The sequence below is a fragment of the Odocoileus virginianus genome, chromosome 12 (assembly GCF_023699985.2).
Source record: "Odocoileus virginianus isolate 20LAN1187 ecotype Illinois chromosome 12, Ovbor_1.2, whole genome shotgun sequence".
NCBI lineage: Eukaryota > Metazoa > Chordata > Mammalia > Artiodactyla > Cervidae > Odocoileus > Odocoileus virginianus.
In genome coordinates this window covers 1,562,584-1,586,632 of record NC_069685.1, presented here as the reverse complement: position 1 = coordinate 1,586,632, position 24,049 = coordinate 1,562,584, and the positions used below count along the sequence as shown (strand labels likewise).

General features: G+C 35.0%; 1 protein-coding gene across 3 annotated transcripts in view; it reads right to left on the bottom strand.

The window, feature by feature from the left end:
- The window catches only part of TLL1 (tolloid like 1), a 336,773-nt gene that overhangs the window by 163,163 nt on the left and 149,561 nt on the right, over window positions 1-24,049 (bottom strand). For all 3 annotated transcript variants that reach the window (XM_070474697.1, XM_070474695.1, XM_070474696.1), the window contains exons 4-8: window positions 23,800-23,952; window positions 23,364-23,481; window positions 13,513-13,691; window positions 5,948-6,053; window positions 751-875 (exon numbers count right to left, since the gene is read on the bottom strand). In XM_070474697.1, coding sequence (XP_070330798.1) covers window positions 751-875; window positions 5,948-6,053; window positions 13,513-13,691; window positions 23,364-23,481; window positions 23,800-23,952 — 681 coding nt within the window. The remainder of the gene's footprint in view (window positions 1-750; window positions 876-5,947; window positions 6,054-13,512; window positions 13,692-23,363; window positions 23,482-23,799; window positions 23,953-24,049) is intronic.

The window sequence follows — 24,049 nt, the reverse complement described above, 5'->3', positions numbered from 1 at the left end:
ATCTTTGATACAGCCTATTTCAAAGCATGTTGCATATATAGGAGGTACATAGGATATGAAGAAGTTCCAATTTGAAAGCAGAATCTTTTTCTTTTTTTTAAATTGGAGTCTAATTGCTTTATCTTTTCTTTCTTAGACCAGTAAGGCATTAGTGTTCCCTTGGAACATTGTTACTAAGACATCTCTTTAATCTTTTTTCACAAATGTATCTAATAGCAAACATATTAACAAACTAGCAAACATATTAACAAACATAAAAACAAACTAGTAGCTCACTAGTAATATGATTAGAACTTTGTTTTTTGCAACGAAGTTATAAATGCCACCTAATAAAATTTAAATTTATATACTCTTAATGATAGTACTTGCTAGAAAAGATCATTTATGATGGAATTTTGAAGTTGAAATTAAGGATATTCTTGTTATGTTGGCAAGGAAGCTCATAATTTGACTATGAACTCATGCAAGTAACAACTATATTTTTCTTCTTTTTTATTCATTAAATTAAAAGAAATAAAGCATACTATCCCTGCTTTTGAAATTTGATTTCTAGCAATTTGTTTTGAATTATACCGATGGGTATTCCAGATTTCTCTTCTATTTCATTTTATGATTAGTAACTTTGAACTGAACATCTCAGTTACTCGCCAGCATGAAAAGAGACAAGTAAACAGCTGTTAATTGTGGCTCGTTCATCTGGAAAAGCGCTATCAGACTCAATTATGCTTCTGAGTTTGGGTGGTGCAGTACCTGGACATCTATACAGCTTTCTTGCCTGCGCAATATCTCCTTTGCTTAAGCGGGTTCGCTGACCAATTGCTGGACGAATGCCATTATCATCACGTGAGGGGAGAATGGTATCCAGAAACATCCCCCTAAAAAAAAAATCAGAAACAAGTCACACATAAGTCGTCAAATTAAGACACATATATTCCTTACAAATATGTTTTTTTTTTCCAAACTCAAACCAATCAAAGGAGAAATATATCATGTTCAGATTTAAACTGTGTGTCAGTCTCTCAAAATGCTTTCATCAAAGTAGGAAAAAATTGTGTGCTAAATGTGTATGGTGAACTTAGACTGGTAATCTATTTCACACATGGTAATATGCATGTTTCGGTGCTATTCTCTCAAATTATCCCTCCCTCACCTTTTCCCACAGAATCCAAAGTCTGTTCTTTACATCTGTGTCTTTTTTGATGTCTTGCATGTAGGGTTGTCATTACCATCTTTCTAAATTCCATATATATGCATTAATATACTGTATTGGTGTTTTTCTTTCTGACTTACTTCATTCTGTATAAATCGGTGCACTGGGAACCCAGAGGGATGGTATGGGGAGGGAGGTGGGAGGGGTGTTCAGGATGGGGGACACACGTACACCTGTGGCTGATTCATGTCAATGTATGGCAAAATCCACCACAATATTGTAATTAGCTTCCCATTAAAATAAATTAATTAAAAAATGTATATGGTGAGTATAAGCTAGTGGTGGCATTCAATTTTTCCTTAGAAAAAGTATATATATTTTTCAAAATCTAAAATTCATTTTTAAAATTTATTTTTAATTGGACAATAATTACTTTATGATACTGTATTGGTTTCTGCCATATATCAACATGAATTAGCCATAGGTGTACATATGTGCCTTCATTCTTGAATCTCCTTTCCACTTCCCACCCCATCCGACCCCTCTAGGTTGTCGCAGAGAATTAGATTTGAGGTCCGCATGTCATAAAGCAAATTTCCATTATTTTACATATGGTAATATATATATTTCAATGCTACTTTCCCAATTTTCCCACCCTCTCCTTCCCTCAGTGTCTACAATCTGTTCTTTATGTCTGCATCTCACTTGCTGTGCTGAAAATAGGTTCATCAGTATCATTGTTTCTAGACTACATATGCATGCTTTAGTATATGATATTTATCTTTCTGTTTCTTACTTCACTTTGTATAATAAGCTCTATTATTATAATAGGCTCTATAATGAAGCTCCCTCTCATCAAATGCATTAGTTTTATAGCTGAGTAATATTCCATTGTACCACAATTTCTTTATCCATTCATCTGTAGATGGATATCTAGGTTGCAGCCATATCATAGCTATTGTAAATAGTGCTGTGAAAAACACTGGGATTCATGTGTCTTTTTCCAGTATTTTTTTCAGTATGTGTCCAGTACTGGGATTGTTAGGTCATATGGTGGACTTATTCCTAGTTTTTTTTTAAGGAATCTCCATATGGTTCTCCATAGTGGCTGCATCAATTTACATTCCCATCAACAGTGCAAGAGAGTTCCCTTTTCTCCACACCGTCTCTAACATTTATTGTTTGTAGGGTTTTTTGATGATGGTTATTCTGACCAGTATGAGATGATACTTTATTGTAGTTCTGATTTGCATTTCTGTTGAGCATCATCTTTTCATGTGTTTATTAGCCATCTGTATGTCTTCTTTGGAGAAATGTCTACTTTTTGATTGGTTTGTTTTTCTGGTTTTGAGCTGCATGAATAGGTTGCATATTTTAGAGACTAATCATTTGTCAGTTGTTTCATTTGCTATTATTTTCTCCAGTTGAGGATTGTCTTTTCACCTTATTTACAGTACCTTCGTTGTGGAAAAGCATTTATCTTAATTAGGTCTCATTTGTTTATTTTTGTTTTTACTTCCATTATTCTAGGAGGTGGGTCAGAGAGGATATTGCTATGATTTATGTTAAAGTGTGTTCTGCTTATGTCTTCCTCTAAGAGTTTTATAGACTTTGGTCTTATATTTAGATCTTTAATCCATTTTGACTTTATATTTGTTAGGAAATGTTCTAATTTGATTCTTTTACATGTAGTTGTCTAGTTTTCCCAGCACCATGTATTGAAGAGATTATCTTTTCTCCATCATATATTCTTGCCTCCTTTGTCAAAGATAAGGTGCCTATAGCTGTGTGGGTTTGTCTCTGGGCTTTCTATCTTGTTCCATTGTTCTATATTTCTGTTTCTGTGCCAGTAACATATTCTCTTGGTGACTATAGCTTTGTAGTATATTCTGAAGTTGGTAAGGTTGATTCCATTTTTCTTTCTTCAAGATTGATCTGGCTATGTGGGGTCTTTTGTGTATCCATACAAATTGTGAAATTTTTTGTTCTAGTTCTGTGTAATATACTAAAGGTAGTTTGATAAGAATTGCATTGAATCTGTAGATTGCTTTGGGTAGTATAGTCATTTTCACAATATTGATTTAATCCAAGAACATGGTATATCTCTCCACCAGTTTGTGTCATCTTTGATTTCTTTCATTAGTGTCTTATAGTTTTCTGCATACAGGTCTTTTGTCTCTTTAGGTAGGTTTATTCCTAGATATTTTATCCTTTTTGTTGCAATGTGAATATAGCAATGATTTCTTGGATATGATACCCAAAGCATAGGAAACAAAAGCAAAAATAGGTAAGTGGGATTGCATTTTTCATTAAAAGGCTTGTGCTCAGCAAAGCAAATAATCAAGAGTGAAAAGGAGATAAAATATTTCCAACATATATATACATCAGTTCAGTTCAGTCGCTCAGTTGTGTCTGACTCTTTGCAATCGCATGGACTGCAGCACACCAGGCTTCCCTGTCCATCACCAATTCCTGGAGCTTACTCAAACTCATGTCCATTGAGTCAGTGATGCCATCCAACCATCTCTATATACACATAAGTATACATACATATATATCTGATAAGAGACCAGAATACACAAAGAAATCCTACAACTTAACAACAGAAAAATGAAGTAATCTGATTTAAAACTGGCAGGAGATTTGAATATATATTTTTCAAAGATGAATGGTCAAGCATATAAAAATATTCTCAACATGACTAATCATGCAAATCAAAAACACAATGAGACATTATGTCATACCCATTAGGGTGGCTAATATCAAAACTTGAAAAAATAGAAAAGAAAAGATGTTGGTGAGGATATGGAGAGATGGGAACCCTTATACACTGTTGATAGGACTGCAAAATAGCACAGCATCTATGAAAAAATTGATTGAGGTTCTTAAAAAAATAAATCATAGAACTACCATACATTCCAGCAATCTCACTTCTTTGTATATATCCAAAAGGAAGGAAAACAGGCTCTTGAAGAGATATTCACACACACATGTTCATGGTGGCACTATTTACAGTAGCCAAGAGGTGAAAGCACTCAGATATCCATCAACAAATGAATGAATAAACAAAGTGTCAATATATATCCAGTGGAGTATTATTCAGCCTTAAAATGAAAGGAAATTTTGCTGCATGCTACAACATAGATGAACCTTAAGGATTTTATGCTAGCTGGAAAAAAAACAACAGTCACAGAATGATAAATATTGTGTGATTTTACTTTGTACCTAAGCTAGCCAAATTCATAGAAACAGAAAGTAGAAAAGTGGTTATCAGAGGTTGGGGTGGGGGTGGGGAGAGTGGAGAGTTTAATGGATGTATATAGGGTTTCGGCTTTACAAGATGAAAAGTTTCTGGAGATCTGTTTCACAACAATGTGAATGTACTTAATACTATTAAATTGTACGTTTAAAAATAGAAAATATGGTACATTTGATATTGTGTGTGTCAAAAGAGTGAAAAGGAGATAAACTATTTCCAACATATATATACATCAGTTCAATTCAGTCTCTCAGTCAGTTGTGTCTGACTTTTTGAGACCCCATGGACTGCAGCCCACCAGGCTCCTTTGTCCATGGGATTCTCCAGGCAAGAATACTGGAGTGGGTTGCCATTGATATTGAGATTTCTTTATTATAATAAAAAAAACTTTCAAATACTTTGAAGGTGGTGGCTGAGAACTGTGCCAAATATTTCTTCTCCTGCAATTTTTATTTCAATATATGTATGAGTTAATAACCATCTTCTTCAAAACCAGAAAAAAAAAAAAAAACCCACAATGTGAATTGGATCAATTCTTCTCACAGATATATACAGTTTCTTTCACAATAGGAATATAAGTTTATTTAGGAAAAGTGAATACCCAAATTTTGAAACAATAAGAAAACTAATGTCAAGGTTAGTTGTCATGCAACACCAAGGTAGGTGTAGGGGTGACAAACTGCATGAACCTTGTGGTTTATGGAAAAGCAACCATTTAAAGACAAAAAAGGAGTGCAGAATAAGGGGAAATGTGTGTTTCAGATTGAAACATTGCCTTTAAACATAAACATTAATGAGTTGTGAAATGCACATAATGATAAAAAAAGAATGAGTGGAATGGACATATAAGTGTAAAATGGATATAAAATGTGGAAAAGAGATGACTTAAACAGTTACAAATTACTTACCTGGAAACTATTGCCATGATGATAACTTCTTTAGAGTCAAATAGATCAAAACTCAGATTTATTACACTCTTAAAATTAGCATTCAGTCACTAACAAAATAATTCTAAGGTTAGTAAATGGCAGAATTCTAAAATTATATGAAGCAAAATATCTTTCTAAAATGTTTTCTGAGAATTATTTTACTATAGCTATTTTCAAGTATAATTAATACTTGAGCAGTAGAAAATATACAATAAAAATACAAGTCACAGAAAAAGTATAACATTCCAACTCAACAACTGAGCTCTGTATTTTACTTGAAATGCTTAATTTCTACTAACAGTGCTTGCCAATTTAACATGCTGATTGGTTTGGTAATCATTTCAATTGAACTTTTGTATGATTAGTAAATTAAATAATTTAAATAATTCATACCATTTAAATTTTTACATTGAATATATTTTTGATAAGAAATGTGTTTTTAAAATCTCAAATGCCTGGTGTTGGCTATAAATACCAAGCAAGTATTTTTTTGTACTCTACAGCAGTAATATTTAAAAGTGGTTCTAGTTCTAATGCTAAACCTATTTTGTGAGGAGCCATACAGAGGAAAGGAATTAAAAGTCAAGAGGTATAACCTGAGACTCCAACCTTGAGAAGGTGTTCCTAGCATAATGCATGATGCTGTCAAAATCATAGCTTTCTCCGAGCGAGTTCACTTCCCCAGGCTCCATCTTCAGAAAATTGTACTCTTGACCTAAGAATCAGGCACAGAAAACATTTCAGAAACCTCTTAACAGACAAAAAAGAGAACAGAAGAACCCTCCCAGTCCTCTAATTCCTCTCTACCGAAAGCTGATCACTGATCTTCATGATGCTGTATTTACACACAAACACCCAAGTACATGCAAAAGATTACATCCAGTGCCACTATGTGCACTTGAATATCATCCTAAAAGAATATTAGCGAATTTCACTAATAAGTTAACTTTTACACTGTTCATGCAGTTCTCAAGGCAAGAATACTGAAGTGGTTTGCCATTCCCTTCTCTAGTGGACCATGTTTTGACTATGCCAAAGCCTTTGATTGTGTGGATCACAACAAATTCTGGAAAATTCAAGAGATGGGAATACCAGACCACCTTACTTGCTACCTGAGAAATCTGTATGCAGGTCAAGAAGCACCAGCTAGAACTGGATGTGGAACAACAGACTGGTTCCAAGTTGAGAAAGGAGTACCTCTAGGTGTAAGTTGTCACCCTGCTTATATAACTTATATGCAGAGTACATCATGTGAAATGCCAGGCTAGATAAGCACAAGCTGGAATCAAGACTGCCAGGAAAAAATATCAATAGCCTCAGATACGCACATGACACCACCCTTATGGCAGAAAGAGAAGAACTAAAGAACCTTCTTAAAGAAAGTGAGGAGGAGTGTTAAAAAAAAAAAAGTTGGCTTAAAACTCAACATTCCAAAAACTAAGATCATGGCGTCTGGTCCCATCACTTCATGGCAAATAGATGGGGAAACAGTGGAAACAGTGAGAGACTATTTTTTCTGGGCTCAAAATCACTGCAGATGGTGACTGCAGCCATGAAACTAAAAGACGCTTACTCCTTGGAAGAAAAGCTGTGACCAACCTAGACAGCATATTAAAAAGCAGAGACATTACTTTGCCAACAAAGGTCCGTCTAGTCAAGGCTATGGTTTTTCCAGTAGTCGTGTATGGATGTGAGAGTTGGACTGTGAAGAAAGCCAAGTGCCAAAAAATTGATGCTTTTGAACTGTGGTGTCGAAGAAGAGTCTTGAGAGTCCCTTGGACTACAAGGAGATCCAACAAGTCCATCCTAAAGGAGATCAGTCCTGGGTGTTCATTGGAAGGACTGATGCTGAAGCTGAAACTCCAATATTTTGGCCACCTCGTGTAAACAGTTGACTCATTGGAAAATACCCTGATGCTGGGAGGGATTGGGGGCAGGAGGAGAAGGGGACAACAGATGATGAGATGGTTGGATGGCATCACCGACTCGATGGGCATGAGTTTGGTAAGCTCCGGGAGTTGGTGATGGACAGGGAGGCCTGGCGTGCTGCGATTCATGGGGTTGCAAAGAGTTAGACATGACTGAGCGACTGAACTGAACTGAATAAGCTAATTTTGGCAAAAAGTTAGATTACCAAAAGCATACTTTGGATTTTTCTTTGTATACTCTTTCACTTTCTCTTCATGCTTCTCTTTTTTTAATGACTTTTTTTGTGTGTTATATTGTGATTATAAAAACTACACTTTTTACCAAATGAGTTTCCCACCTCTCTTTTACGACTCTATTGGCCAAGACAAATAAATCTTCCTATTTGTTATTAGATGATTTCTACAAAACAATGGGAAATATTATATGTTGTATAGACACACATTTCAAGTGTTTGCTATGTGACTTTGTCATTAAAGATGAAACAACCAAACGTTACATTCAAATTGAAGCAAGATTCTCTTTGATGAAAAGGAGGCTCTAATCAGAAGGTTTTTTAGAAGAATATGCTTTGGGATTTAATTTTTCTTTTTTTACTTTTCATGACTGCCATTTTAACTTATGGACATCGTCACATTAATAGATTTCTCAACTGCTTCTTTGTATCTGTATTGTAATATTATTTCTTGAAATCTGAAAAAAACACAGCGTTAAATGTGTAGATCTACATTAGTGGTTCCAGAAATGTTTCCTCAGATAGAGTTTAGGTTTCACTGATTCATTTTTCACAATTTCAGTAGCCAAAGAAGGCTGTTGACATGGCTCATTCTGAAACATCTAAATGTAAAGTTGAGGTATTAGGATTCCAAATTCAAGGTTGAAGTTCAAAACAGAACTATTACAATGTTTATGCAACTATTGAAATTTTATTCCAATTGCTATATTATTACTAAATCTGAAAATATCACATTAAAATGTTTCCCAAAATCTTATAAAGAAACTGAGTGATGTACAGAGCATGATACATTCATACCAGTGATAAGAAGACTGACATACTCAGTTCAGTTCAGTTCAGTCGCTCAGTCCTGTCCAACTCTTTGCGACCCCATGGACTGCAGCACGCCAGGCTTCCCTGTCCATCACAAACTCCTAGAGCACACTCAAACTCATGTCCCTTGAATTGGTGGTGCCATTCAACCATCCTATCTTCTGTCATCCCTTTATCCTCCCACCTTCAATCTTTCCCAGCATCAGGGTCTTTCCAATGTATCAGTTCTTTGCATCAGGTGGCCAAAATATTGGAGTTTCAGCTTTAGCATCAGTCTTTCCAAGGAATATTCAGGACTGATTTCCTTTAGGATTGATTGGTTCGATCTCCTTGCAGTCCAAGGGACTCTCAAGAGTCTTCTCCAACACCACAGTTCAAAAGCATCAGTTATTTAGTGCCCAGCTTTCTTTATAGTCCAACTCTCACATCCATACATGACTACTGGAAAAAACATAGCTTTGACTAGATGGACCTTTGTTGGCAAAGTAATGTCTCTGCTTTTTAATGTGCTGTCTAGAGGTTGGTCACAGCTTTTCTTTCAAGGAGCAAGCATCTTTTAATTTCATGGCTGCAGTCACCATCTGCAGTGATTTTGGAGCCCCCCAAAATCACTTAAGCATTAATACAAAACAATCAGCCTTAAGTTGTAGAATCTGTAGCCCAGAGTAAAGTGCTTTGTGCTTAGTCACTTCAGTCATGTCCAACTCTCTCCGACCCTATGGACCATGGTCTGCCAGGCTCCTCTGTCCATGGGATTCTCCAGGCAAGAATACTGGAATGGGTTTCCATTTCCTTCTCCAAAAGTGTTTTAGTTCACTTTTACAATGACTTTACACATTAAATAGTTTTCAGTGAACTAAGAGACCAAATAATGAGATACATGTTCAACAAATCTCTGTGGCTATTATTACTTTTCTCAGGAAATACTTCACATTGTCTTTAACCTCTGATAGAAGCAAGTGTTATAACTCTACCCTTCATTAAAAAATGATAAGTACATTTTAGTATATTCAATTCTTTTTTTTATTTTTACTTTTTATTTTTATTTTATTTTTATTTTTTTTCCATTTATTTTTATTCATTTATTTTTATTAGTTGGAGGCTAATTACTTTACAACATTGCAGTGGTTTTTGTCATACATTGAAATGAATTAGCCATGGATTTACACGTATTCCCCATCCTGGTCCCCCCTCCCATTTCCCTCTCCACCCGATCCCTCTGGGTCTTCCCAGTGCACCAGGCCCGAGCACTTGTCTCATGCATCCAACCTGGGCTGGTGATCTGTTTCACCCTAGATTATATACATGTTTCGATGCTGTTCTCTTGAAACATCCCACCCTTGCCTTCTCCCACAGAGTCCACAAGTCTGTTCTATACATCTGAGTCTCTTTTTCTGTTTTGCATATAGGGTTATCGTTACCATCTTTCTAAATTCCATATATATGTGTTAGTATACTGTAATGGTCTTTATCTTTCTGGCTTACTTCGCTCTGTATAATGGGCTCCAGTTTCATCCATCTCATTAGAACTGATTCAAATGAATTCTTTTTAATGGCTGAGTAATATTCCATGGTGTATATGTACCACAGCTTCCTCATCCATTCATCTGCTGATGGGCATCTAGGTTGCTTCCATGTCCTGGCTATTATACATAGTGCTGCGATGAACACTGGGGTGCATGTGTCTCTTTCAGATCTGGTTTCCTCGGTGTGTATGCCCAGAAGTGGGATTGCTGGGTCATATATTCAATTCCAAGTGTGATGTTTATAAAGCTATGGAGCTGATTTTATTAATATTAATCTGTAATCTACTGGATATTTCAACTTCCAAGCACAATATGTGAATATACTCCTTGAGTAAAGCAAAATGTTTCATAAAAATTTCTGAAAGTGGAACATGAAACAACTTCAGTAATATCTTCTGAAGCATATAATTGAGCATTTAGCATGTATGTGACATAGTGGTTAAAAAGAGCACAGCCATATATGGACTCTGTAAACAAAATTAGACTTATTTCAAGAAAGAAGGGAAAAGAAAATCAGAGATGCAGAGTACCAGCAGAACTCATGCGAAACAATATTTTTTAAAAATGAAAAGCCTCATTCTTGAAGGCCTGTTCTAAAATGGCTTAAAACTAATCTAAAAGTAATAAAATCCTTGTACAAAACTGGCTCCTATCATACATAGTCACTATTTTACATATAAATGCAAAGCTAAAGTTGACACTTATTAGACATTGCCCTAGAATAACACTTGATCTTAAGTTTCTGAGTAAGTCACAGATCTGTTGAAGATCATTCTCCAACATGAATTCTTTCATGTTAGAATTACAATCAGCCTTCAGTATCTGCATGATTGTTTCTAGGAACTTCTTGAATACCAAAATTTGTGGACGCTTAAGTCCTTTATATAAAATGGTTTAATACAATGAATAAGAAATTTAGATTCAAAGGTTGGTTGAATCTATGGATGCAAAACCCTACAAATACAAGGGCAAACAGTTCATACATACAAATTATTGAAAGTGAATGAGAAAAGTGAGAATAGTCATATGTTGAGAATATTGTTGAATCCAAAAAGGGGTGTCAAAGTGTGCATAGAGTTCCAAATACTCAGAACATCTCACTAAATAAATTATTCCTTTCTATCAACCTGAATATTGACTCAATAACAACAAAAAAGGAAAGCCATAATTAGTTTAGCACTATGTTAAGTATTATGTATTTACATGCTTTTTATACATTTCTTGCTTGTTGTAGGTATGTAAATTTTTGTTGAACCAGAGTCCTAATTTTAAGAATAAGAGACATTCTTGGAAGTTACTTCCTTAATAAGTTATTTTGTCAACATAATAGAGGAAACTTAATAACTGTAGTTAATAGAAAACTTTTTCTCATTTAATTGGTAGTTGGAGTAATCATCAGAAATACTATTTCCTCTTTGTCTCCCAGTGATAAAAAAGTATTAGATGAACCTTGATAGCTGCTCAGGAGTTAAAGAGTCTTCCATGTTGAGAGTATAGATTTTATTTACTTCTCTTTCAACACTACAGAATACTTTTTTATTCTTGAAGTGGTCTCTTCTCTATAACATTACACTCATTGATTTTTCTCCTACCCCTTAGACCAAACTTAATCTTTTGAGAGATTTTCTACAAACTGCAACTTAAATAGTGGTATTCCCCATATTCTACCTGATATCTTATTTCCTTCTTTCTCCAACATTTTCCTAAACAGTCAAATCCTGTATCAAATTCCTTTCTATATATATCTTAAAGTCTAGATTCACCTTTCCTTTGTCTGCTAAATATCTCTACTTCAATCATCTTAAGGCTTCTGAAACTCAAACATATGCTAAATGAAATTATTATTTGTCTTTTTCCTCTTAAAAGTATGTTGCTTTTTATTTTATCCATATTTCTTAGCTTACTTCATTTGATGGTGCCACCACTCATCCAGTGGCCTAAAAATAAAGCTTTGAAGATCTTCCTTCACATCCTTCATATAATGCTTCTCTTAAAATATTTTTGAAATGTTATTTCCTCATCTTCCTGGTCTATACCACCCTAACTGAGGACTCAGTCACTTCTTATAAACTACTTATTTAAGCTTCTAATAGGTTCATTCTCCGCACTCCCATATCCCCATTCTCAGTTAATAATGCTTACAAGCTGAAAGAAATCTCTTTTTATTTCTTTTAAACCTGAACTTGTTCTGCTTTCAATCCTTTGATTACTCTCCAGTAGCTAGAGGATAAAATCTCTAGGATAAAAGCCAGGATAAATTTCCTTGAGTCTTATAGAAAATCCTTATGATCTAATCCCCTTTGGTAATTACCAACTAATCTCCCACTTGTAACTTACCATGCAGCCCTATGAGCAGATGAAAATAATCTAATTATCTGTAATTGTAGCTTTGATCATGATGCTTTTTTTTTTCCAGTTAGATATTCCATCACTCTTTTCTGCACTTAGAAACCCTTTACTTCTAAATTTCAGTTCTTTTGTGACATCTCCCGAAGCACATTTTGTCACACCTTGCTTGGACTGATAGTACTCTCAACATATGGCTGTGCTCATTTTCTCACTTGTTTACAATGTTTATATATATATAGACATATCTACACTAAGCTCTATAATTTTCATGAAGTATCTCTAATATCTAATAGTATCTCAATAAACAATTGATACATAATTGGTACAAATATGTTGTGAGCAAATAAATAGGTCAATGCTGTTAATTACAGGAAATTCTTAGGAATTCAATGTTTGTATTAATAACTTAAAAGTGGCTATGAATAAGGAAATAACACATGGCCTGCAATGCGGGAGATGCAGGTTTGATCACTGGGTTAGGAAGATCCCCTGGAAAAGGAAATGAAACTCACTCCAATATTCTTGCCTGAGAAATCCCAATGACAGAGGAGCCTGGTAAGCTATATAGCTCATGGAGTTGCAAAACCTGTCAGAAACGACTTAGCTACTAAACAACAATGCTTGAAATACACACAATCTTATAAATCAATTCTAAACAATAGGATTTTTCTTTGGGCAATTGAAATGTACTTATCTTTATGAATTTATGAAAGGCAAAACAAATATAAAACTATAAATTAGGTTATCATTACCCATCAAATGTCAGAAGAAATTAAATTTAAATGCATATTAACTACTGAACTACTGACATTTGAAACATTCTTAAGAATTTGTCTTTAGGGCACTCAAGATTAAGAGAAAATCTCAAGAAAATATTTGGGCTATCCTGGAAATTTCTCACTTCCCTGGAATTTTCTCATGAAACTATCCCTGGTATAATACAGATTTTTATGGTAGCAGCACATTTTGTGACAAACTCTGGACCCTTTTAAATCCCAACAACATAAATTACAAAACTAAGGATAGAAAATGCTTTTTGAAAATTTAACAATATCAATTTATGGTTCACCATTTTTTTGAAAGAATCAGAGATATAAAACAGACAAATCTTAAGAAAAAAAAGCAAATCTAAAAATTGCATAAGATCATTTGATTTGCAGAACAAATCAACACCATAATAGGTATTTTTTAATCAAGGAAAATGTTGAGCCACAATATCAACAGAACCAGTTCACATTTTTGTAAGAAATTACACTGTAAACAGCACAATCCTGTTAAAAGATGTTTAGTCAACCTCAAACCCGACACCCGCTACAGCCCCTCACCTGGCTGGATGTTTTCCCGTATGATAGTCACATGGTTATCTCTGTCTGGCCGCGTGTGCTCATGCCAGAAGCCTATCACGTGACCCAGTTCATGAACAACGATTCCAAACTTATCACAGTTCTTGCCAATAGAGATTGCCTGAGGCCCGTTTCCACGCCGGCCTACATAGGAGCAGCATCTGGAATAAAGTAGAAAATGTGAACGGTGGTAAACAGGGTGATGACAAGTTAATTATATCAGGGTGAAAGTTTGCTAAAATTTCTGGTGAAATATAAAGTGCAGCACAGTCAGAGGTGGAACAGTTTTTCATTAATGAACATAGCCAATTTCTAGTAATCCTGGTAAATTTATATGCCAGTCTCTAAATAATCAATTGCAGTGCATTTGTACTAATTTATATATTAGAAGATGTGGCAGATGAGCCTTAAATCATTTTTAGTAGTATTCAGAAGATAAATAAGAAAATAAAATACTTATGATGGTGATTAATGGCTATTATACATATAAACTCAAGACTTCAATTCACATTTATTTCTAATATAATTTTTGGTCTCCACAACCCATATAAATCACTTAGGTTGGTTATATAGCAATAATTCATTATTTTAGTATTAAATAAAAACAAAATTTATTTTTCTACTTTGAAAAAACAATTAAATTTGTGAAAGATGTTGGCTTATTAAAAAATGAATTATTTCTCCTCCTTATGGGAGAATTTTTTAAAAAGGAATACTTTTAAAAGAAGTCAATACAGGAAAATTAATTTCAAGAGGTAAATTATCTAGGGTTAATGGTTGACTGGTGAAGAAAAATCAGTAACTGTCAAATGGTCAGGTAAAGTTTGGTGTGATTAGTCCATTTCACCTTCTGAAAGAATATCTTGGACTGTCAGAATGTGAACCATCCAGAGTATCCTCCTGAAAATTTTCCTCAATTTACTGATATTTATACATATTCAATGATACTTTTCTTCCCAAAATGTAGAAATTCCATTTTGTGTGTTTTGTGTGTGTGCATACATGAAACATGTGTCAATGTGCATGAAAGAATTTGTACATACATGCAAGGGTGGACACATAAGGACACTGACTCTAAAATAAGTTTTAAATGTATAATAATACAGTAACTACAATTAGAGTTATTGATAAAATTACACTTAAAACTCCAACAATTAGGGTTTACATTAAAATGGCTTATCTAAGAGCCACCCCTCTAGAGAACAATACAGGAAGTAAATAATTGGTCTTAAATAGATTGGAACTATGATGTGCCAGACACCAAAACCTTTTTCTAATTTCTTAAAAGAGGAAATTGCTCAAAATTAATTTGCCAAAATATTATAAAATGCATGTCATTAAGTTCACTTTTCAGAGAAAGAACATTTCATAGTCTTTTTGAGTGTTACAAATATTTGTCATTCCTATTATTTCTGTAGGCTTTAAATGATTACAGGTCTTAACTTATTCCATGCTAGTTGCTGTTCAGTCGCTAAGTCATGTCCAGCTCTTTGTGATCCCATGGACTGTAGCATACCAATCTCCTCTGTCCTCCACTGTCTCCTGGAATTGGCTCAAATTCATGCTCATTGATGTTATCTAAACATCTTATTCTCTGCAGCACCTTCTTCTTTTGCCTTCATTCTTTTCCAGTGTTAGGGTCTTTTTCAATGTGTCAGTTTTTCGCATCAGTGGCCAAAGTGTTAGAACTTCAAATTCAGCATCAGTCTTTCCAATGAATATTCAGGGTTGGTTTTCTTTAGGATTGACTTGTTTGATCTCCTTGCAGTCCAAAGGACTGCAAACCAAAGGGTATATCTTTTCTTTTTTTCCTTGCCAGTTAGAAGTAGTAATTCAACTTATTTATGTATCTATTATAACAGCTAATTATGCATGCTGAATTGATAATAGAAAGAAAAGTGAGGTAAGTGGTAGGGAAAAAAATCAAGGAATTGTATTTTTGCTCCCAGTTAGATTTTTTAGTAGCACATTTTAATTTATACATACATAGGCAGCTCAGATGGTAAAGAATCCTCCTGCAATGCAGGAGATCTGGGTTCAATCCCTGGGTCAGGAAGATCCACTGGAGAAGGGAATGGCTACCCAACTTAGTATTCTTGCCTGGAGAATCTCATGAACAGTTACTTGGTAGGTGACAGTCAATGGGGTTGCAAAGAGTCAGATACAACTGAGCGACTAAGCACACACACATAGTTATTTATTATGTACTGAAATAGTAAAATATTATATGTAGCAAAATTTGTAAATTTTAGGGAGGATTAAACTGAAATATTTGGTACCATAAAATAATGATAATGAAACTGAAATATCTGAGGATCATACAGCAATTAAATTACCTACTTTGAGTCATTCTTGCTGGTTATAGTCAGAGAAGAAAATACTTTGCAAATCAAAATCCAGGAGACAGATAGTCAAGCAATGAAGTTGATTTTTTTAAATCTAAAATGGTCAATTCTTTTATTCTGAAGCATTTTTTATTAGCATAACTTTACCCATAATAACTTCTAATATATAAAATGAGGTTTCATAATGGAAAGCAAGAATACATTTCACACTGACTTTTACAATGATCCTGTGAAGAATAGGAAATGCATTGGTTTAGGAACAGAAGAATTCTAGATGCTCAAATGACTAATTAGCTAAATATATGCACATACTATTATGTATGACATGACAGGTTTATAAAAACATGGCTTTAACTTGTCTTAGTTTCTTTCTAATGTCATCCAGATTTGATGCTGTTTCCTTGTACATGGCTTTTGACTTTTTTTTTTAATTTCAAATTTCAGTGCTCCTTTTAAAGCTTAGCCATTATAATATCTACTTACCCTCTCAGAAAACTTTCATCACCTTTAGAAAAGCCCACTAAGCTATAGAGAGTAAGAAGGTAGCTCAAAACCCGCTATTCTCTACTTTGACCTCAGACCGGTGAGCAAAGTCAGTAAGTAAAAAGAATGTTCTCTATAAGCTCTCTGCCTTCCTCACAGCAGTCTTTTCTTGTCATAGATATAATTTTTAAATGTCCAGTCAGATTATTTCTGTACTGAACATTATCCAATGAGTGTATTGTAAATTGTGTCAATATTTAAAAATCATTGAATATTACCTCTCTCTAGAAGATAATTATACATTTCTACCCTGTTGACTGGGCTCAGTCATGTGACTTGCTCTGGACAATGTCATGTGAGCACAAACTGTTTTTTGTGTCTGTCTCTAGAGAGAATTTTTAAGAGCAAATATGGTTGACTAAATTGTTCCTATTCTTTCTGGTACAATTCCAATATTCCAAAAAGAGGCTTCTCCATCAGACTGGATACTGTATTAACCCCTCCGGAGTGAGCTACAGGCAAACAGTGGCAGATATACAATAAGAGTAAGGAGTAAGTGTTTTTTGCTCTAGTCACTGAGATTTGGGAGCTGTTAACTAATCATAAGGGCTTACCTGGTGGCTCAGATGGTACAGAATCCACCTGTCAATGCAGGAGACTCAGGCTCAATCCTTGAGTCAGGAAGATCCCCTGGAGAAGGGAATGGCAACACACTCCAGTATTTTTTCCTGGAGAATTCCTGGGACAGAGGAGCCTGGTGAGCTACAGTCCATGGTGCCGCAAAGAGTTGGATACGACTGAGACTCTAACACTTTCAGTTTTCACTTTCATCATATCATAAATTGCCTAAGCTGACTGATACAGGCTCTCTATTTTTCTCAGAGGGAAATCTAAAGTACTTATATATATATATATATGAAAAACTATAAGATAATACACAATCTTCACACATAAATATCTTACTATATATGTTGTTTAGTTATGCAGAAGTATCCAACTCTTTGCAACCCCATGGAATGCAGCATACCAGGCTTCCCTGTCCTTCACCATCTCCCAGAGCTTGCTCAAACTCATGTTAATTGAGTTGGTGATGCCATCCAACAATCTCATCCTCAGTCGTCTCCTTCTCCTCCTGCCTTCAATCTTTCCCAGCATCAGGGTCTTTTCCAATGAGTCAGTTCTTCCCATCAGGTGTCCAAAGTATTGGAGCTTCAGCTGCAGCATCAGTCCCTCCAATGAATATTCAGGATTGATTTCCTTTAGGATTGATTGGTTTGATCTCCTTGCTGTCCAAGGGGTTCTCAAGAGTTTTCTTAGTCTCTAGATCTCATCTCTTATTAGCATCCCTGTCACTCCACTTGAGCCAAGAAGTTTCCTTGCTGGGTCCTGAGCGTGCAGATTTACTCTTACTTCAGAGTCTTTTTACAGTCTATTTCTTGTGTCAGGAGCTCTGTTTCTCAGATATCCGTATGGCTTGCTTCCTCCACTTTTTCAAATTCTATACAAATACCTTTCCATCCCACTTTCACTACTTTTCTTTTGGTCCTAGAATTTATTGTCTATTAATATATTTCATATTTCATTTATGTTCACAGGTTTTTTGCCTGCGTACAAAAAATGTAAGCTTTTTGTGGGCAGAAAACCTATTTTGTTCACTGTTTTGGTCACTGCCAAAATGCCATCTCCTAGAATGGAGCCTGGCACATAATAGAGCTCAATAGATACAGAAAATAGATTGTTGGTTGCCAGAAGCAAGAGCTGAGGGTGGGTGAAATGGGTGAAAAGTAGTCAGAGGTACATACTTCAGTTATTCCTGAGTACAGCATGGTGACTAAAGTTGACAATACCATATCATATATTTAAAAGTTGCTAAGAGAGTGGATCTTAAAAGTTCTCATCACAACAACAACAAAATGTGTAACTATATATAATGGTAGATGTTAATTAAATATTGTGATGATCATTTCACAATATACACAAATTTAAAAGCATTTTATACACTTAAAACAATATGTTATATGTCAATTATTAACATATCTCAATACAACTGGAAAAAATAAAAGGTAAAAAAATAATAAATATTCATTGAAAGAACAGAGCCCCAAAGTACAGGACAGAGCTAAGACTCTAGTAGTTAGGAGCAAGCATCCTTAGAAGTCATAGAAATGTTCAAGGTGAATAATTCAACATGCTCTTGGCTGAGATTCCTCCTTCAGTTTGTCTCTTTACTTTTTCTATTAGTCCAATTCTATAAATTCTATAAATTCCTTCCAAAATTTTAAAAAATAATTTCCTTATATAAATAACAGTAAATTTGCTCCTATTGTTTTCTGTTTAAGTTAGCCAGTCTTCACTGTTTGAGAACAAGAATCATGGCTCACACTTCCTCTGCCTAACTATAACTTCCTAGCATAGAGAACCCCTTAAGTGTCTGTTCAGTCGCTCCAGTCGTATCCAACTCTCTGAGACCCAGGACTGTAGCCTGACCGGCTCCTCTGTCCATGGAATTATCCTGGAAAGAATGCTGGAGTGGGTTGCAATTTCCTCTTCTAAGGGATCTTCCCAACCAGGGATCAAACCCTTGTTTTCTGCAGCTCCTGCATTGGTGGACAGATTCTTTACCTCTAAGATACCTGGGAAAGCCAAGAAAACACCTTACGCTCAATTTTATAGGTCCCAAAGTTAGCATAAGTGACATGAAATGAGAATTCAATAAAAAAGGATGGATAAGTGACTACTATCATAATCTGAATAATCAATATTACCAAAGAGAAATGCAATTAAAATACATAAAATCCAGAAAATAAGAAAATAAATTATTTCTAAGTCTGATTGCTTTTTGGCAATCATTAAAAATTAGCATATAATAATTGAAAATAAAAATTCAGTTACATAAATCTCTGACAAAGAATAAAATCAAACAACTTCTGTTTTAAAATGGTCTCACTTTTTTCTGGTTATAATTAGTAATATTGCAAAATAGATAAATGCCAAATAAGGTAATAGATATTCACTGAAAAATATTTATTGCTCAGGTTAAAACGTTTGCCATATAGAGATTAAAGCCTATGACCATTGTAGATGAAGCAAGATATCATATATCTAGAAACTTGCATATGAATATATATACATACAGATATGCAGAATATAATGTATAATCATAATTCAATTTAAAAATAGGAAATGCAATAGAGTTAAATAGCAAAAAGTTCTGATTTCTACATTTTTGTTTTTAAAATTTTATTATTTCCACACCTATCAAAGGCTTGATATGGAATTAGACACCCAATAAATATATATTGAATAAAAATTGACTGTAGCAGAATACTAAAGGAAATTCATGCTCTAAATTATATAGAAGATTCCATATTTAATAATGGACTTCCCTGATGGCTCAGTGGGTAAAGAATATGCCTGCAATGCAGAAGACACAGGAGATGTGGGTTCAAGCCCTGGGTCAGGATGATCCCCTGGAGGAGGAAATGGCAACCCATTCCAGTATTCTTGCCTTGAACATCCCATGGACAGAGGAGCCTAGTGGGCTACACTCCAAAGTGTTGCAGAATCAGACATGAATGAGTGCAAGCACAGACAGATATTTAATAATTCCTCAACTCCTAACTTCACTGGTTGGGAAGATCCCCTAGAGGAGGAAATGGCAACCCATTCCAGTATGGAGATTATTTCAGCTTTTATTTTTAAAACTTGCAAGAGTTACAAGTTGTCTGACTTAACAGGTAAACTCAGTCAAAGTGATGATAATAATAAGTAACAAGATGCATTTACCTTCCAAATTAAAGCTAGAAACAGAGCAGATAAATGTTGCCATTCATATCAATGGCACCACCTTACAGGTTCTTCATATCCAACAATACTAGCTGTTGTTAAATGTGATATATTATATATCACATCTCTTATAAGAAAAAAGACCCATTACTGAGTCCAGTAGAGCATTAAGTGTTTGACTCAAAATATATCTTATTTTAGATGTCTTTCACTAAATTGTGCAATATTAACTGTCAAACTCTTTGATAATTTAAATTAATTTTTGTGAGCTATAAATGCAGCAGCATCATGACAAAAGATTACTATTTCATGAAATTTTGGCCAATAATGGTAATTTCAAATAAAATTTAGAAGTCACAAAACGATTAGAATGATTAGTAGGCCCTGATCAAGTTCAATAAAAAGTATCATCCTTCCTATCACTGAAAAAAAATAATACGGTACAAACTTTGGACTGGAAAATCAACACCAAAACAAACCACCAAAATGCAATGTTGCTACTATAACAGTAACAACTAAACTCAAGGGTCTAATTTCAGGAATGTAACTACAGATTTAAGTATCCTGGGGAAAGTCATAACTTCAGTTTTCAAATCCCTAAATTCTTGAATACATGTTTTTCAAAAATCCCTTTGAATTCTTACATTGTTTTATTTTAGGATTATACACAATGAACTTTAGCTGACATGTAAATTGCTGATACTTGCCTGGTAGCCTACCCCTAAAGCAGTGTGCTGGGTGTCATGAGGGACACAGGTAAGCTCCCTGCCCTCATCACTGATGAAGGCAGACATCTGAGCCAACGGTGGAAATGGAGTTATGACAGCTGTTGTAGAGCAAAGTACCACTGTGGATAGCTCAAAAATGGGTGAGAATGAAATATATGAAATAAAATAGCTTAGCAGGGTAAAACAAGTGAAATGGAAAACTTTGAAAAGAACCAAACTAGTAAAACAAAATGAATATATATATGAATTTGTTACAAACAGAAATTGAGCAATAAAACAATTAAGTGGTAGTTTGGATGTATTTATTTTACAAAATTGAAGGGTGGGTAAAGAAAAGATGTACTGGTCTGAATATGTTGTATATTTAGAAATATATAACCTGAGCTATATCCACTCCTCTTAGATAACCAGAAGGAAGGAAGGATAGTCTAGATTTAGACCTTTATTCTCTGTAGCTCAGTCAGTAAAGAATCTGTCTGCAATGCAGGGGACCCGGGATCAATTCCTAGGTCAGGAAGATTCACTGGAGAAGGAAATAGCCACCCACTCCAGTATTCTTGCCTGGAGAATCCCCATGGAGAGAGGAGCCTGGCAGGCTACAGTCCATGGGGTTGCAAGAGTTGGACATGGCTTAGCGACTAAACCATCATATATAAAGAATTAGAAGAGACTACAAATGTAATCAAAACTTATCAAGAATAAATAAAGTAACTTAGAAGAAAACACTGTGTAAATAATTCATAGGTAAAAAATTATGGCACTATCCAAAATAAATAGAAAAAAAATGTATCTTTTTCCTTAATGTCAATTAATAGAACCCAAATTAAAACTCATTACTTTTGAAGTTAATTTAAATGTTCTAGGAAAATAGATGGGACAAAGCCAGATGATGTAGTGCCCCCAACACCTAGGGAAATATACACATTTCCCACCCTCAGAATATGTGACATTAGGGCAAGAATTATTTCCTCCAAAGGATTTAAGCTTTTTATTTAAATTCCCCATATGAAAAATAATAGAAGGTATCAAATAGCTATAGCTGATTCGAGGTAATTCCTCTTTATAAGAGAATTTCAGCTAAATGTAGAAAGAATAAAAGAAAACAACAACATGAGAAAATGACTATTTTCCAGTGATGGGGACTTAAAATTGAGGGACGTGGCTGTCACCACTTGAATCCACTGATAAATATTAGCATCACTAAAGTGGTAGGTACAGGAACACATGCCTTTTGATGTGATGTAGTGTAAAGTAGACAATGTGCCCTATCAACTAATCTCAGCAAACAAACATAAATGGAGACAATTTAAATACTCAAATATTTAAATATAAGTTCCAATTAACTGGAAATACAGGGGGAAAGGGTTGCCGTGGCGGCTCAGATGGTAAAAGCGTCTGCCTGCAGTGCAGGAGACCCAGGTTCGATCCTCTGGGGAAGGAAATGCACCCCACTCCAGTCCTCTTGCCTGGAAAATCCCATGGACGGAGGAGCCTGGTGGGCTGCGGTCTGTGGGGTCGCAGAGAGTCGGACTCGACTGAGTGACTTCACTTTCACTTTTCACAAGATTTTCACAATGAAAAGTTTTTCTTACACTATACTGAATTGCTCGGAGGACTGCTATTACTGTAACTTGGCTAGATTATGGGATTTGTGAAGAGGCGTCGTGGCAGAAGAAGCAGTAAATGCAAGCTGTGGTAAATGTTATATCCAAGAAGCTAGATTTTATTCTCAGGCTGGCATTTCCCAAAATGTGTTCTGGGATACTGATCACATTCTTCACTATTAGAAGCATGAGATAACTGTTCCCATTTTAAAATAAGTTTAGGGGACGCTGTATTCTCTATTCCTTTAAATTGGCTGAATATTAGCAGGTTTGGCACACTACTTGTAGGAATACTTACTGAAATTTAACACAGTATTTTCACAACGTACAGGATAGTTGTTTTGAAGAGAGTATTGTTATTATCCTGTAAGAAGCAAATCTAGAAAACACCACTGTAGGTTGTTATAAACACTGAGGAATCTCAAAAATTGTGGCATTTTGCTCTAATTAGTATTTTTTGAAGATAATTCTAATGGCAGTGAATTGATGAGTTAAGACAGGAGAGCAGTTGAAATAGAGCAGGTGTGAGAGGACAAAGTCTTGAACAGACAGGAGGACTGACATGGAATAAAAGTGGAAACAAAAAGACATAGTGGATATCAACAGAAACAATGTGTTGAAAACTGAAAATCACTGAAGACAAAGCTGAGGTTTCTAACTCAGGTCAGTGGGCAGTGCTATCATATATTTGGAACAGAAGGATGGGCAGCTGCGGTGGTGGAGGATGAAGAGGTCTGTGATCAAAGAATACATTTCTTTAAAATATAGTATTCATTTATTCACACTTTTAATGGGCAGAAGACTAAGCAAATATTTGAAAAGTGAATCTTATCTATGGACTTGTTTCCCTTCTATATTTACTTAACTCATTCCCTGGTTCTACTTACCCACAAGGCCTATACGTGAATACAATGTAACTCTCTTCATCCCCTCTTTCAATGAAAGTCACACATGTGTGTTTTTCCCAGTGCCTCATGGCCTGCTTGAACATGGCTCGCTGGCTGCCTGGAAAAATGGCATGACATTAACAAAACAGTGCCTGTTCCAGAGAGAAGTCTGCATGTGGCTCCTCTGCCCCGAGCCTGGCTGTGCAGACAGATGCCACCACTATAACCAAACCAGAATAGTTCTTTAGATTCTTAGAACTCAAGAATATATATATATGTTTTTAAATTTCAAGATATGCTGACAACTGAGGTGAATGGAATCTTTCTTATATTTAATACTATATTTTATGTATTAGTATTCTATAAAATATATATACTTAGTCTATATAATAATCATTATTCCATTATCAAAATAGACCCTCTGGGAATATCTTACCAGTGAAGTTGCCTCCTATGACATAAGGAATAACACCTCCAGGCCACACTCTTTCAGTTCTTGATGTAGCAGCCCTGGGAACTCTATTTTTCTCACTTTGCCCTGAGAATTTCAGTGGTAATTTTTCCTTAACTGTGTTGTTTTGCTCCAAGCCTGCAGTGACATTTAAAACATTCTGTGAAACAGAAGTCCTTGGTCAGAGAATCATTTACCTCTTAAAGGACAAGTTAAAATGTCTTATTTACATATT